Source organism: Malus sylvestris, chromosome 2, assembly GCF_916048215.2.
Source record: "Malus sylvestris chromosome 2, drMalSylv7.2, whole genome shotgun sequence".
Taxonomy (NCBI): domain Eukaryota; kingdom Viridiplantae; phylum Streptophyta; class Magnoliopsida; order Rosales; family Rosaceae; genus Malus; species Malus sylvestris.
The window spans coordinates 2850851-2864682 of NC_062261.1; the positions used below are offsets into that span (position 1 = coordinate 2850851).

General features: G+C 35.4%; 1 protein-coding gene across 1 annotated transcript; it reads right to left on the reverse strand.

Annotated features, from left to right (window-relative positions):
• Nucleotides 1–6550: 6550 nt before the first annotated feature.
• On the reverse strand, nucleotides 6551–11215 carry LOC126593445 (cytochrome P450 734A1-like). The gene is made up of 5 exons (XM_050259527.1): nucleotides 10744–11215; nucleotides 9227–9450; nucleotides 8900–9141; nucleotides 8367–8748; nucleotides 6551–7724 (listed from the first exon to the last, which is right to left on the reverse strand). The coding sequence occupies exons 1-5, from the start codon at nucleotides 11027–11029 to the stop codon at nucleotides 7248–7250; spliced, it is 1611 nt and encodes a 536-aa protein (XP_050115484.1). The 5' UTR covers nucleotides 11030–11215; the 3' UTR covers nucleotides 6551–7247.
• Nucleotides 11216–13832: the final 2617 nt, after the last annotated feature.

Below are 13832 nucleotides of genomic sequence, written 5' to 3' on the forward strand. Positions count from 1 at the left end.
AGTGACAAAGAAGAAGCTGGTGGAGGGCTTATAAAAAGGACCAGAAGTCCACACGATAAAGCATAACCCCATATCGCGATACATGATCGATAATTAAGGGATAAGTGTGAAAGTATCGTTGTCTTAAAAAAACGATAATATCGGCGATATTTCGCCGATATTATCAATATTTTGTTCCTTGGGGAAGACAAACTAAGGGTGGGTGCAGGGGAAGACAAATTGGAATTTGTTTTTTTTTTGTTTTTTGTTGGGGGTTACAGGTGGGGGGGGGGAACGATGAAGATAGGGAGAAAAGAGAGGAGGAGGGGGGGAAAGGGAGGGACGAACTGAGGGCTGTTTTTTTTTTTTTTAACTTTTCTTTATTATTTTAATATTTAATAAATATTAAATATTTTTTTTTAGTTTTTAATAATTTTTTAATAAAAAGTGGGTTCTGAATCAAGCAACGTTAGCATTTAACTGAAAAGTAAACGGCCAAGTAACGGAAGGTATAACATTGGACCAAATTCTAAAGATAAGGTATGACATTGTCAATTTTAAAAGATGAGGTATGAAAGTGTCGTGACACCAATAGTTGAGGTAGTTTTTTGTACTTTACCTGAAAATCTAATATGCACACGGTAGCAAAAGTTTTTGGATAAAATTAATTTCAAATATGAAAAAGAAAAGCTCATAAAAATGTTTTGAAATGATATCAATTGGGTAGGCAACATTTGGACAAAGGGCAATTTTGCACATCTTTACAACTCCTATTATTCATGACTGTGGAGCAAAAAATAATCGCAAAAATTATAGAGGTGACACGTGAATTTTTGGACAAGTAAGGCGAGATTACTCTCTAGGCACACCAGAATTTTTACACGCATGCAACAAACAATGACGGTTCAATTAAGGAAAAGTCAAAGGTGATCTTTATGGAATTTATTCAAATTCCCCTCATCACTCCCTCATTGATTTTATTCAATAAGGTAACTTCCAAAACTTCCTATTTAATTTGGGATAATTACCATGATAAAAATATTATTTCACATAATATCTTGCAATAATTCATCCAATTCCACCATATATGACTGGCCATTCTTCACCCAAAGGGTCAGCCACCCTCCTATAAATATCACACTTATTTCACTAAAATGCTAAGTCATTTGCTACCTACAAACTCTTAAATACATTCTTTTCGTAATTCTAACTTTTGTATCGGTGATTCTTCAGCCAAAATCCCTCAATTCATTATGGGAGCGTGAGGTTTTTGGTCTTAATAAAATGTGTTATTTCTTTGTAAGTGTATTTTTGTCAAAGAAAGAGACGGCGGAAATTTGCATCCATAATAGTTACGTGGATATCTGAACTAACTCATGTTGAAAATTTGCGGATGAGTTGTGGCTGGCACTCGAACACAAACCTAGCTAGTTCATCCCAAAATGCGTTTAGGCGTCTACTTTTCTTAGTAAGGATTGGGTTGATTGGCTTAGATAGTGTAACTCACTAAATTCAACATAGTCGCATGAAGAAGTGAAAGCTACCCCTTTCAGAAAGATGATAGAATTAGTCGGGATAATTTTCCTTTATATCTACTGCATTTTGTACCTTCAACTTATATTTAAAAATTATCATTCATTCTTTCTCTAATTTCGATATACTTTGAATCTATCGAGTCAATATAATCTATCTAAATTTATCTTCTCTAACAAACGCAGCCTCGAATAAAGCACAAAAAGCAAAAATATATTACCCAGAACGATTCGATGACTTTGAGTGGTTGGTACTTCTACGATCTTATTCACACAACGTGTTCGACTACAGTGATTACAGAAAGCTGCACTAAGCTAACCACATGGCCATCTCTAACTTTATATTCGCATCCTTCATATAGTTCATATGTTGATGAAAATTTGCTATGTTTCTTAATTTCTCGTCTCCTTCCTTGAGAGGCAGTAATTAGATAGAATCTTAGGAGCAAAAGGGCAACCAAACAGGTGGGTTTGTCACAAAAATGACCAACAAAATTCGAAGGGGTCATTCTTTGCAAAGGCGTTTTTGGATTAACAAATGAGTGTTGCATTTACGTGGCTCCACCAAATCCTCTCCAATTGTCTCACTATCTATCTCTTCATGATTGTCAATCCCATGTGATTTTGCCTCTCCCACAAATGGAGACATAGAGGAGATGTATGTCTCATTGATAAAGACTAGCGCGCAACCAAACTTTGATAAGAGTTACTGCAACTTATTACGATCAACTTATGAACGTCGTCGTTAGGTAAATAAGAAGACTTAGTTAAACCGAACACCAAGAACAAAAAAACAAAACTAAAACTATGAAGTTGCACAAACAAATTCATTTTTGAGTTACTGCAATTTATCCCGACTCATGAACTTAACTTATCAACAAATGGCCTGGTTGGGGGTGCTATGTGGTTGCACCATCTTATCAGTTATCACCTTCAATTTGGACAAGAATGTTACACGTTGTCTTTTGAATGTCCAACACAAACTTTAGTTACTTTCACCTAACATATGCAACACTTATTAAATGTCTGGCCAACTTTTTCCTTGTGTCTCTCCATCGAGTTTTCCATGCCACTTCCTTTTGGAACAGTGAACATGCATGTGTGTGCTACTGTAAACTCGGATAGAAATTCAATCAAACAAGTATTAATGTATTTGGGCTGTCAGCAATTGTTGGGATCCGCTTAATAGCCATTTGTTCATCACACACATCCATTTAAAATAATTATCTTGTCATATACACATGAGTATGAATGGCTGCAATTGAAGATAAGATGAGAGAAAATAGGGTGAGTTGATTTGGACACATGAACCAAACACGTACAAAAGCTCCGGTTAGAAGATGAGACTATAAGACGAAGCCTCACAGCAGAAGGGGTAGAGTAATTAGGAAAACATGAAAAAAAAATTTAAGAAAAGATACGGAGTATTTAGAACTAACGGAAGACATGATGCAAAATCGAGTGCATTGAAGTTTTAAGATTCATACAACCGACCACACTTAATAAGATAAAACTTTGTTGTTGTTTGCGGCATATAGACATGCAGATATGTATGTTTGTGTGTGTGTGTATCTGTATATATTATTTCCTATACAATTAACTAGTTAAGCCTTGTGATACATCCCAGTGATCATATATATATATATATGGTAGGTGGAGAAAAAGATCATGGGCTATGTGAAACACTGAGATATGGAATTATGTATGATATAGTATATTGAAGGAGTAAGACGTTCATACGAAATTGGCAGTGGAGGCTAGAGGAAAAGGCCATCATACAAAACAGAAATAGCTAGGCCTTTGGTCTATGCCGACAAGGTCGCATTAATCAAGGGCAGACATTAGCCAGCTCAATTCCTTTGGCAGGGCTGCAAATTTGGGAGACCATAGTAAGGGAATTTATATTAATAATTCTTTTAAATATTGATGTAATATACTATATAATGTGATTAAGGGAATTGGGAGATGTTCCTGTCACAACCATATATCTTGAGTATTTCCTAGGGATCTATAAAACACTAGTTTTTTAATTTGGTGGAGGGGACAAAAACCCATTTTAATTCCTTGGACAGTATACAAGTTAGGAATTGGGACATCTTCCATGGAGATAATCAATATATATTGAAACGTATTGTGACTAATTTACATGTTAGAAGAAGAGTGGTTGACAAAATTGATATACTAGAGATTAAATAAATATCCATGCATGTATAGAATAAGTAGATTATTAACACTACGTAACAATGTGCCGATCTCACTAAAAGTTACCTCGTTCATGACCTGTAGGCTCGTAGCTTGACCTTCCTGTTCTCAGGGTTCAAATCAAACGGCTACTTGCACAAAAAGAAAATGGTTTGTCCAAATAACTATAACTTTACCTCAAGTTTTTCTGGAATATTGTCTGTTATATTAAATTATAAAGATGGAGAGGGAAATATTATCAAATATTGTTTACAAATGCAGTTTGACCTTTTAAGATGGAGCCATCAGCCATTGGAGGAGTGTTGATATTGTCGCCTAGCAAAGCTGGCGAGACATTGCCCTAGATGTTAATGTGGGAAGCATGCTCAAGACGAAGCACAAGTGAACAAAGAAGTCTCCAAGAGATAAAAGAAAAGTTAAAGTTAAACATTCAAGATTAGGACATGGATTACAGTTAATCAGGGGAATCGTGTTACAGATTAAACAACTGGGAAAAAAAGCTAATGAAGAATCATAGGTGCGTCGTGAAACATTATATTCTTGTTTTATGTGATTGGAGCATCGTAAAGGTAATTCTCATGCCTTCTACTCACATAGAAAGAAAGCAAAGGAAGCACACTTCACCAAGATTAATAAGGTATTCACTTAACATAATAATGGTTCTTCATGCAGCACGAATTTTAAGATAATCGATAAGGAAGAATAATCAGATTGTAATCTACATAATAATGTAGTAAAATTGTACCTGAATAGAAAGTTGTCAGTTCTGTGTGCAGCCAGAGAGAGAGATGATTAATTTGTGGGGGATGTTAGTATGCTACCGACTTTTTCAGTTTTTTTCTGATTTTACAATGTTGAGCAGTTATTGCAATGTTTAGCTCTAGTTCTATCTCTGAAAAAATTCAATCATAAATTGTTTAAATGTTTGATTAAAGTTGTCAAACTTTCAGTGTTTAACTGAATAACGTGATTCGTCTATTTATTATATAAATGCTAGATGCTAAACAATTTTAAGTTCAAATGATTTTGGTAAAGTTGATCTTCAAGGAGTGATCATAAAAAATAAACAATTTGAATTATCATGTAACATTCTAGGATGAGATTACTCAATTAAAAAAGTTGCTAACATTCCTTTAATGTGTGAAGTTTAATATTATGAGCCATATATTAAGGCAATTAGGGATGAGTAATGAGATCACATGCATCTTGGCATGCTTCTTGTTGATTCCTTCAACAAAAAAGCTAAAAATTATACACCAAAACAGGAGGAGAGATTTGTTACTTGTAGCTCAAACCCACATGCTTCCATGGGGACCATCAAACCCCCAAAATTAGAGAGAGGCTACCTTCCAAGAGCATGAGAAGATCCCAAAAAGTAATACAACAATAAAGGTTTGGTTTCTCTCAAATCTTACTCGGGTTTTTCTTTAGCAATACGTAGTATTTGATCCTTCGGTGTTACTTTTTAATTAAATTAGCATGTGTAAGAGATATTCTTGGAGGTAAACAGTTGAATGGGTCTCCATCACTCCACTTCAGGTCCCAATTTTACTTGCAATTGGAGTTAGCCGGTTACTCTTTCTTCCATATCCATAATTTTTGCCAACCGTTCGATTGGACAAGAATCAATCCAAACCGTTGAATTGTAGTAGCATGCATTGATCCGTATCACTAAAGATGTTCGATCTTACTCCTCACTAAACTACAACTCAAAAGCCCCAAACCCCATAAAGGAGAATGTTTCAAAAAAGTGCATTTGCATGCTGGATTGCAGTATATTTGCTTTAAAACAATATTTCATGCCTTGAGTGCCAATTCTTCTTTTGTTAGTAACACACCAAAAATTAACATTACATTTATTTTGAAAATCTTAAAAAGAAAAAACAAGGATCAAGTATTTGAGCCGCTAATGTTCATCACAAAATATATGTTTTTTTTATGTGTATGTAATAGGACACTGCTTGCTTCTTTACATGTAAAGTATCATCAATTCTTACTTACAAGTCACTTTTGACATATATTGCTTATATAAGAAGAATCGTTCATCACCAACCAAAAATGTTTATACAAATCTATTAAACTTTGATTCGTCTGCAAAAAGGAATGGTTGATTTCTTATGGCAAACTTCTTTGTTTGTGAATAAACTTTGATTTTTTTTCCTAATGCTTTCTACTACTAGTTCATAGATTCAACGTTGTGAATAAAATTCGTGGTACCCCAAAATGGTACTATAAAAACTTCATGCATGATTCACGTATATTTTATTATGAGAAACTCTTTCAAAAGTGAGACTTTTCATGGATTATCTGTCACGATATTTTATAATGTTAGTATGAGAATTAACATTAAACTGTAAGGTGGCATATATAGAATCCATGAAGAGTCCCGCTTTAAAAAAAATCCCTTTAGCATTTCTCTTTACTAGACATATTTACATTGGGTTGCTCAACTTAACTGGTAGCCATTCATAATAGCATATATTACACAGCCTGCTCTAGAGTATAACCATGAAATATGCAAATCTTAGTGCATTGGTAACATATATCAGTACATTTGTTTGGGTTCCAACAGCTTGTTTTCTAATCAACCGAGCTCTCTTCTCCCAAAAATCGAATTGAGTTTAAAATATACAACTCCTAAAACCCCTACTATTAATTGCCATATACATTTTCTATAAGCGATATTTTACTTTAAATTAATATGAGCTGTAAGTGATGGAGTCGAACTCAGAATGTAAAGAACAAAACAAATTTGCTTTGAGTAATATAACTACGCTCACGTTCAAAAATCGCCGAATAATTCAATGTGGAAAAAGTGAAATTCTTGAACAAGTAGCTAGGCAACCAATTAATGTCCATTGATGCAAAATGATACCACAAACTTTGTAGAAAAAAAACGAGAGCAGAATATACATTACATACCAACAAGAGAGAGAGAGGAAGCTAACCTACTTGTTAGCGATTCACTAATTCCTAATTAAATCCAGACAAATAAAAATAAAAATAAAGAAAGACTTACACACGACAAGAGGGTTAATTTTTTTTTTTTTCCTTTTTCCCTTTGGTAAAAAACCATGGTCATGAGGGTTAGTAAAAAGCTAGGTGAAAGGAAGGAAAACAGATGCTCTCCAGATCTAAAGATCCTGAGTCTAAGGATCAAATGATACGAGCAGTTGAATTTTGATCAAATGACTACAATTATTATAACTTTTAAAGGAACTCTTGTTTGTAGCTCTAAAAGTTATAATAATTGTAATCATTAGATCAAATTTCAACGGTGTGAATCATTTGATCCTTAGGCTCAGAATCTTTAGATGCGGAGAGGATCTAGGAGTGCAACATCTTTCTATTAAGATATTATCTTTTACCTTAATTAACTTGGCTCCTATGGTTTTAAGGAAACCCAGCAAAAAAAAGAAAGAAAAAGAAAACAAAATAAGGAAAATCGGCCAAATGGGTACTTCGGTCAATTCATCCGAATCATACGGCACACTCACACGCAAACGACTGGTATTGCATAGTGACAGTAAGAGATCAAGGTCCTTGATTTCGATCTTGATCTTGATCTTGACCCTGATTATGCTGTGGTAGGCGTTGGAAAATGATGGGTGCACCGTATTGTGGGTGAAGTAGCATCAGGACGGTAGGTGCATGTTGATAGGTAGGGGCCAGCCTGAAAGAGAAGCGTTGAAGCATGATGGCAAGGGCTAGTTTAGCCTGCAACAACGCTAGATTCTGCCCGATGCATGTGCGGACACCAAGCCCGAACGGAATGAACGCCACCGGATGCTTGGCGGCCCGCGCCACGCCCTCCGCGAACCGGCTCGGGTTGAACTCCTTCGCATCATTCCCCCATATGCTCTGATCGTGATGAACGGCTATGATTGGAATCAAAAGCTCGGTCCCACGTGGGACATTGTATCCCCCGAGCTCCACATCCGTTCTCGACCGTCGGATCGTTGCGATCGCAGGCGGGTACAAACGTAGTGATTCATTGAGGACCATATTCAACTGCACATCATATCATATCATATGCCCGTAAATAAAAGTTCGAAAATAAAGAATGAAATAACTAAAATATCCTTGTGCCTAACTTTTGCATGTGAAAATGACTATACTGCCAGTGAATGTTTTACAAAAAAACATGTAACAGAAAAGCAAAAGGTGTCCGTTTGTTTTTTATCAGGAAACAAACATTGGACAGAGACAAAACACGATTTCCGTCCACTGGTCTAAAAATCCTTGTCTAGGTCCCGCCTAAACGCTAAGCGGTTGGATACCATTTTGATTAATGTCTAGACGTTTGAAAATTTAGAAATAGCTTCTAGACCTGCTGAGGCACCCACTTAGACCGCCTAGACACCCGCTTAGGTTACGACTTACCTAGATAGAAAATAGATAACTTTCATTTGAAAATTATATGCTTGTTCCTCGTATTTTATAATATATATGTAATTTTATTTTGAATATAATTTATGATGTAATTATATATATTTTTAATATAAACAGACATTTATTTACATAAAATATAACAGATTTACTTAAATTCACTTAATCCGTCTAGGCTTCAGCCCACCGCTCGATTGGCACCCGGTGTCTTTTAGAACCTTGTTTCCGTCCCAATATATTATCTAAAGCTTCTGTTTGGCTTACCGTCTTAAGCTTTACTACGTCGTCTTTAGAGGGTATGTCACGTGATCCACACACCATCAGCACCTCGTCACGTGCCTGTATCTGCCACTGTGGGTGCATTGCTAGGAGAACCGTTGTCCACGTCAGCAAATTGGATGTGGTATCTTTTCCCGCAAAGAAGAAGCTCTTGCATTCTTCAACAATGTCGTTGACAGTGATATTGGAAGAAGGAGAAGAATTTGAGGCCTGAATCATAAGACCTAGTAAATCTTTCGGGCATTTTTCATGCACGTTTTCGCCCGAGTTCGAATTCTCTACCCGTCGATCGATCAGCTTCATCAGTGACTTCCTGATTTGCTTGTCCAATTTCCATGAATTTATGTTTCGTTTTGTGGGCAAGAATCTGAAAAATCAAATGAAATTTAACCTTAAGTATCGCGGGTTATAAAGTATTAAGGCGAAGTTGAGCTTTTAAACAAATAAAACGCTACTTTTACTATATTTTTCATACTATATTTGTATCATACTATATTTGTATATAAACAAAACGTTACCTGTAACCAGGGATGGAAACTTTTTGAAAAGCCTCGGTAACAAACGCCATTTGCTGAGCTTGTAGCCGGAAAACGGCTTTGCCATCTTCGTAGCTGCTTCCGAACGCCGTGCGGGTAATTATATCTTCGGTTAGGTTTTGGAACCACTCGGAAACTTCAATCTCGACCTCACCGGAGCTGGACATTGCTGACCATTTGTCCATCATGTCTACTATACTCGTTGCCATCACCGGTATCAACAACTGAAACCAGTAATCATTTCCATCAATATTTTTATTAGGATTAAGGGAATATAAACAATAATTAGAGAGTTAACTAACTGTTTACCTTGAGATTCTCCATATGGAAGGTAGGGGTAATTATTTTTCTATGGCGAGCCCATTTTTCACCTTTGAGGCTTAGGAGGCCATTACCTTCCAGCTGTTTAACAAGTGGGTGAGCCTCATTTTTTTCATAAAATTCTGATTTTGAGGTAAATATTTCCCTAATTAGATCAGGATCAGCAACTGTGAGTCGAACTGTAATTCCAAACCATACAAGAAATGTTGCACCTGCAGTAAAAATATTGGAGAAAATTAAAAAAAAAAAGTAAATTAATTAGGTAGGTTAAAATTTAAGCCATAGGAGTTAGCTCAATAGTGACAATAAGTAGGATAATGAGTGTAGTAGTAGGCTAGGTTTAGGATTCGAAATCTTTAACGTAACCGAAAAAAAATGTACATTAAACTAAAATAAAATAAATATATAAAATTAATAATGGAGGAGTAGTTATAAACTTATAAGGATGGATAGTGTAGACCCTACCAAGAGAGCAAAAACAAAGAAAATAAGGAAGAAGACAACTCAGAACGAAGCTATTAACAATACAAAGCAGGAAAAATACAAGTTCATTTGGGAAACTCAAGCCTTCCAAAAAAACAAAAGAAAACATGACATAAAAACTGAAAAAGTGGTGAAAGCTTTACTCCCGCTGAAAAGTTGAACATTTTCATCATCTTTCACTTTGAAGAATGAAAAATTATTCGATTGGGAAAGGGGAAAAAAGGAGTAGGATTTTTTCCTCTTCTAATTTCATTTTTCTCCAATATTTTCAGATTTAAACGGTTACGATAAGTCATGTCAATATCTAGTGTTAACTTTTTTATAAAGAGAGAAAAAAAAGAGAAATCGAAAGAGGAAGAGACTGGATATAAGAGAATTTGAAAGGGAGATAATCCTGCTAAAAAAAGGACATTAACAGGACATTGTTACCATGGAGGTTTTAAAAGAAATGAAGGGGGGAAAAGCTGCGGAAAGAACAAAATCTCAACTTCAACATCAAGCATCTAAGCTCTGAAGAACAAAAAAAAAGCCTGAAAAATGCGTAAGAAGAAGTACCCAAAACTGAAAAAAAAAAAAGCCTTTCAAAAAAGCCACAGACTCTGAGCATCACAAAACCAAGGTAAAGCAACAATCATGCATAGTAGAAGAGAGCACACACCAATAGCTACTTTAATGGTTTTCAAGGGAAATAAAAAAAAACAAGTTAAATTATTATTAACACCCTTTCATCAACTTGTTTAGAGCATTCAAGCAAAAATTAACAAATATGTCAATGTAATATCCAGATATTAATGTAAAGGTTTTGAAAAAAGAGACAGGAACACTTTTCGTTACACCTGAGGTCCGAGTTTGAATCCCTCTACTCCAGTATTGCTTGTGTAAAAAAACCAAGGGAAAGGACCAAGGGAAAGGATGACAAGCCAAACAATTGAAAAACCAGGTATTGAAACTTGAAAAGACTTCAAAACAAGGAACCGAAAATGATGAGAGAGAGAGAGAGAGAGAGAGAGAGAGGGAAATACCGTAGGTTTTCCTCCAATGATGGTAAAAAGGAAGAACTCTAGGGAGAATATGGTGAGAGGAGGAAGGAAGGGTTTGAGAGGAGGCCTTGATCATCATCCCAGCAAGTTCTTTGTAATTTCCAATGAAGAAACGGTAAGGAGGTCCTCTGATCCCTTGCTTCCCAAAATGTTCTTCAATTTTCCTGGGCCTCCACCAGAGAACCACCGCCATCTTCAGAGAAAAAACCAACACCATTAAAGATATGCAAACAAATTTGAGCCACGAAAAGATGAGCTCGTGCTCCATCTTAACGTTCTAATAAAACCGCTATCGTTTAACTTCCTCCTCAATGTGGAGAGTGAAGTAGCCTTTCTTTGCTTCTTTTATCTGATTTGCTTGTGGTGCTGTTTACTTGTTATAGTCTTTCTTGGGTGGTTTACAGAAAGCAGAGAGAGTGAGAGAGAGAGAGAGAGATGGTGTTAATTTAGGAGGGAGAGAGGATATAAGCAAGTGCAAGGCCAACGGCGTAGGGGCCGCCATTGGAATTGGAGAGGGGTCAACGAGCTTTTTTGTTAGTTTCAATTTCACAATGTTACCCTTGTCTTTTTCTATTAGTATTATTGTATCCCCACCCCTTGTTTTCCAATATCAACCTTCTTTCCAACTTTTACATAGGGTGTATTTTTGCTCACCATCATTAAGTGGTGGTCATGTATACCACTTTATCACTAATATATGAGTTTCAATTTTGAAATTTGTGTCTATCCACTAAAAATATCTTAAAATTTAAACTCATAAAATGATAATAAATAACGTAATGAACATCATCATCACTTGAGGATAGTAAGCAAAAATATTTCCATTCTTATACTTTTCTTTGAAAAATCTTTTTTTTCTTTGTTAGATAATGACACATATAGCAAAGGATGAACATTCTAATGTGAGAATGTTCCAAGCTTATAGGGATACACTTGCTTTGCTAAGTGAAAAAATATCTTGTTTCGTTTTAATTTAATCTTTGACTATATTATTTATTGCTCTTTCGTTATATGTTCCAAATTTAAGGATTTAAGTAGAAAATTTTCCACACCCTGTCTTATGTAGAATTATATAATGACGCATGTTTATGATCATTTGATTTTGTAACACTTAATTTTTACTGTTGGATTAAGTCTTTGATTTCAAAACTTTAGATGACAAATTTGACAGAAAGAACGAAATATTGACGTCACAGTTAATATGTGACTTTCACAACATTTATTGTATGGTTTCTTGATTAAACTAAAATTATGAGCCCCACAACATGTACATATTCTCTTAAAAACAATGAAGAAACAGATTTGTTAAGAATTATTGATCAGTCAACTCTATGATCTTTTTTCAATAATTATAATCCATGTTCCTAAATAGTTCATCTATTGACGTTGAAAATAATGAACCAAATCAAGACTTTTTGCACACTATTTTTCCAATCTATCTACCTAAAATATGAAAATTATCGCATACATAATGAACATCTAATAAGGTTTCTTGAAATTAAAACTATACATTATGTCCTACTAATTACTTAATCTTAGGTTAATTGATGAAAAGAAAATTGAGGATAGAATGTCGAAGCAATTGTTACATATGGTTCCTATCTTCTTCCTATTGTCCCAAAAATATGATTTGGGAGGGGGGACGAAGGAGAAACAGTGGAGGGCCAGGGCACAAAGGAGGTTTGTAGTTTTGGAATGTTGCTCTTTAATTTGTGCACATGGAAACAAGGCTGTCTATTTTAGGGTTTCTATCTGTGCTCTAGGTGGGGAAATATGCTCTGGTTGACCCAACAGTGGGGTACCCACGCAAAGGCACCCTCCCCTCTTGTCTTAATAGCCCCAAGACATGTTGGGCCATGTGCCCTTCCCATACGTCCTACAAATTTAAAACAAACTCAACGGTTACACTTTGAAGTTTTGCGGCAAAGGGTGGGTGGCAACAATTGCATGCAGCTGCAGACTTCAAACCAAAACCTACAATTATCGTTACCAATTCGTGGCCAAAACACATAGAGTAACCGTTCACACTAACCTCTACTTTGATGATCATCAATTACACACATACAAATATATAATACATAGACAAAGTAACCGTTCACATTGACCTCCTCTATTTTGATGATCATCAATTATACACAAACAAATATATATATATATATATATATATATATATATAAAATACATAGACAAAGCAACCATTCACATTGACCCCCTCTATTTTGAACGGTTGCTTTGTCTATGTATTTTATATATATCTCTGTGTGTGTGTTTGTGTTTAACCAAAGGGAACATGTTCAAGTACATAGAAACAATGTATGTAGTGGGGACAAAGGCACGCGAGATTCATGTGGCTTGATCTGTATGTTAGACTGTATAAGACCACAAGGGGTGATGAGGTGGTCACTAGGCTTCTTTTAGATGGCTACACTTGCTAGTAATCGGTGTTCATACTCGCTATATACGTCTACATCTCCCATCATGTTACGTGATGAGAAATACATAAAGAAAAAGAATAAAACATGTTGCATGCATGCATGCAAATGCTTTTGCCTACATATAGAACCATGCAAACAATAACGGTCTAGACTATGTAGAGCAAGCTAAACAAGAGTTGTGATCAAACTTAAGTAAGGCAGCTAAGCATGTATTAGGGTTTGAAAAGCTTTAGTTAGGTGTGATGGTAATCTGTGTACGCATTTGAGTATGTGTGAGTGTGTGTGAGAGAGATTTCAAAGAGATCAGAGTTCATTCTTGAAATGTCTGTTCGCTGCGCTCAGTGTATATAACTTTAGTTAGATAGTGGTTTGATTCGAACGAAACTTTAAAAAGGGTAAAAATAAAAACATGAATATTTTCTCCGCAAAAATGAAAAAGCCAAAAGGACAAAGTAGAATATGCAATCACTTAACAAAGGTATGGAGTTTTCGAAAATGACCAAAATAATCCAACCAAGAAAAGGCTGCAGCCTGATGAGGTACCTTTACTTGCAAACTTATATATATTTTGTTTTTCATTTCCCAACCTTTATAAGAATACAAATATAAATAAATGGGACCAATTGAACCAGAAAA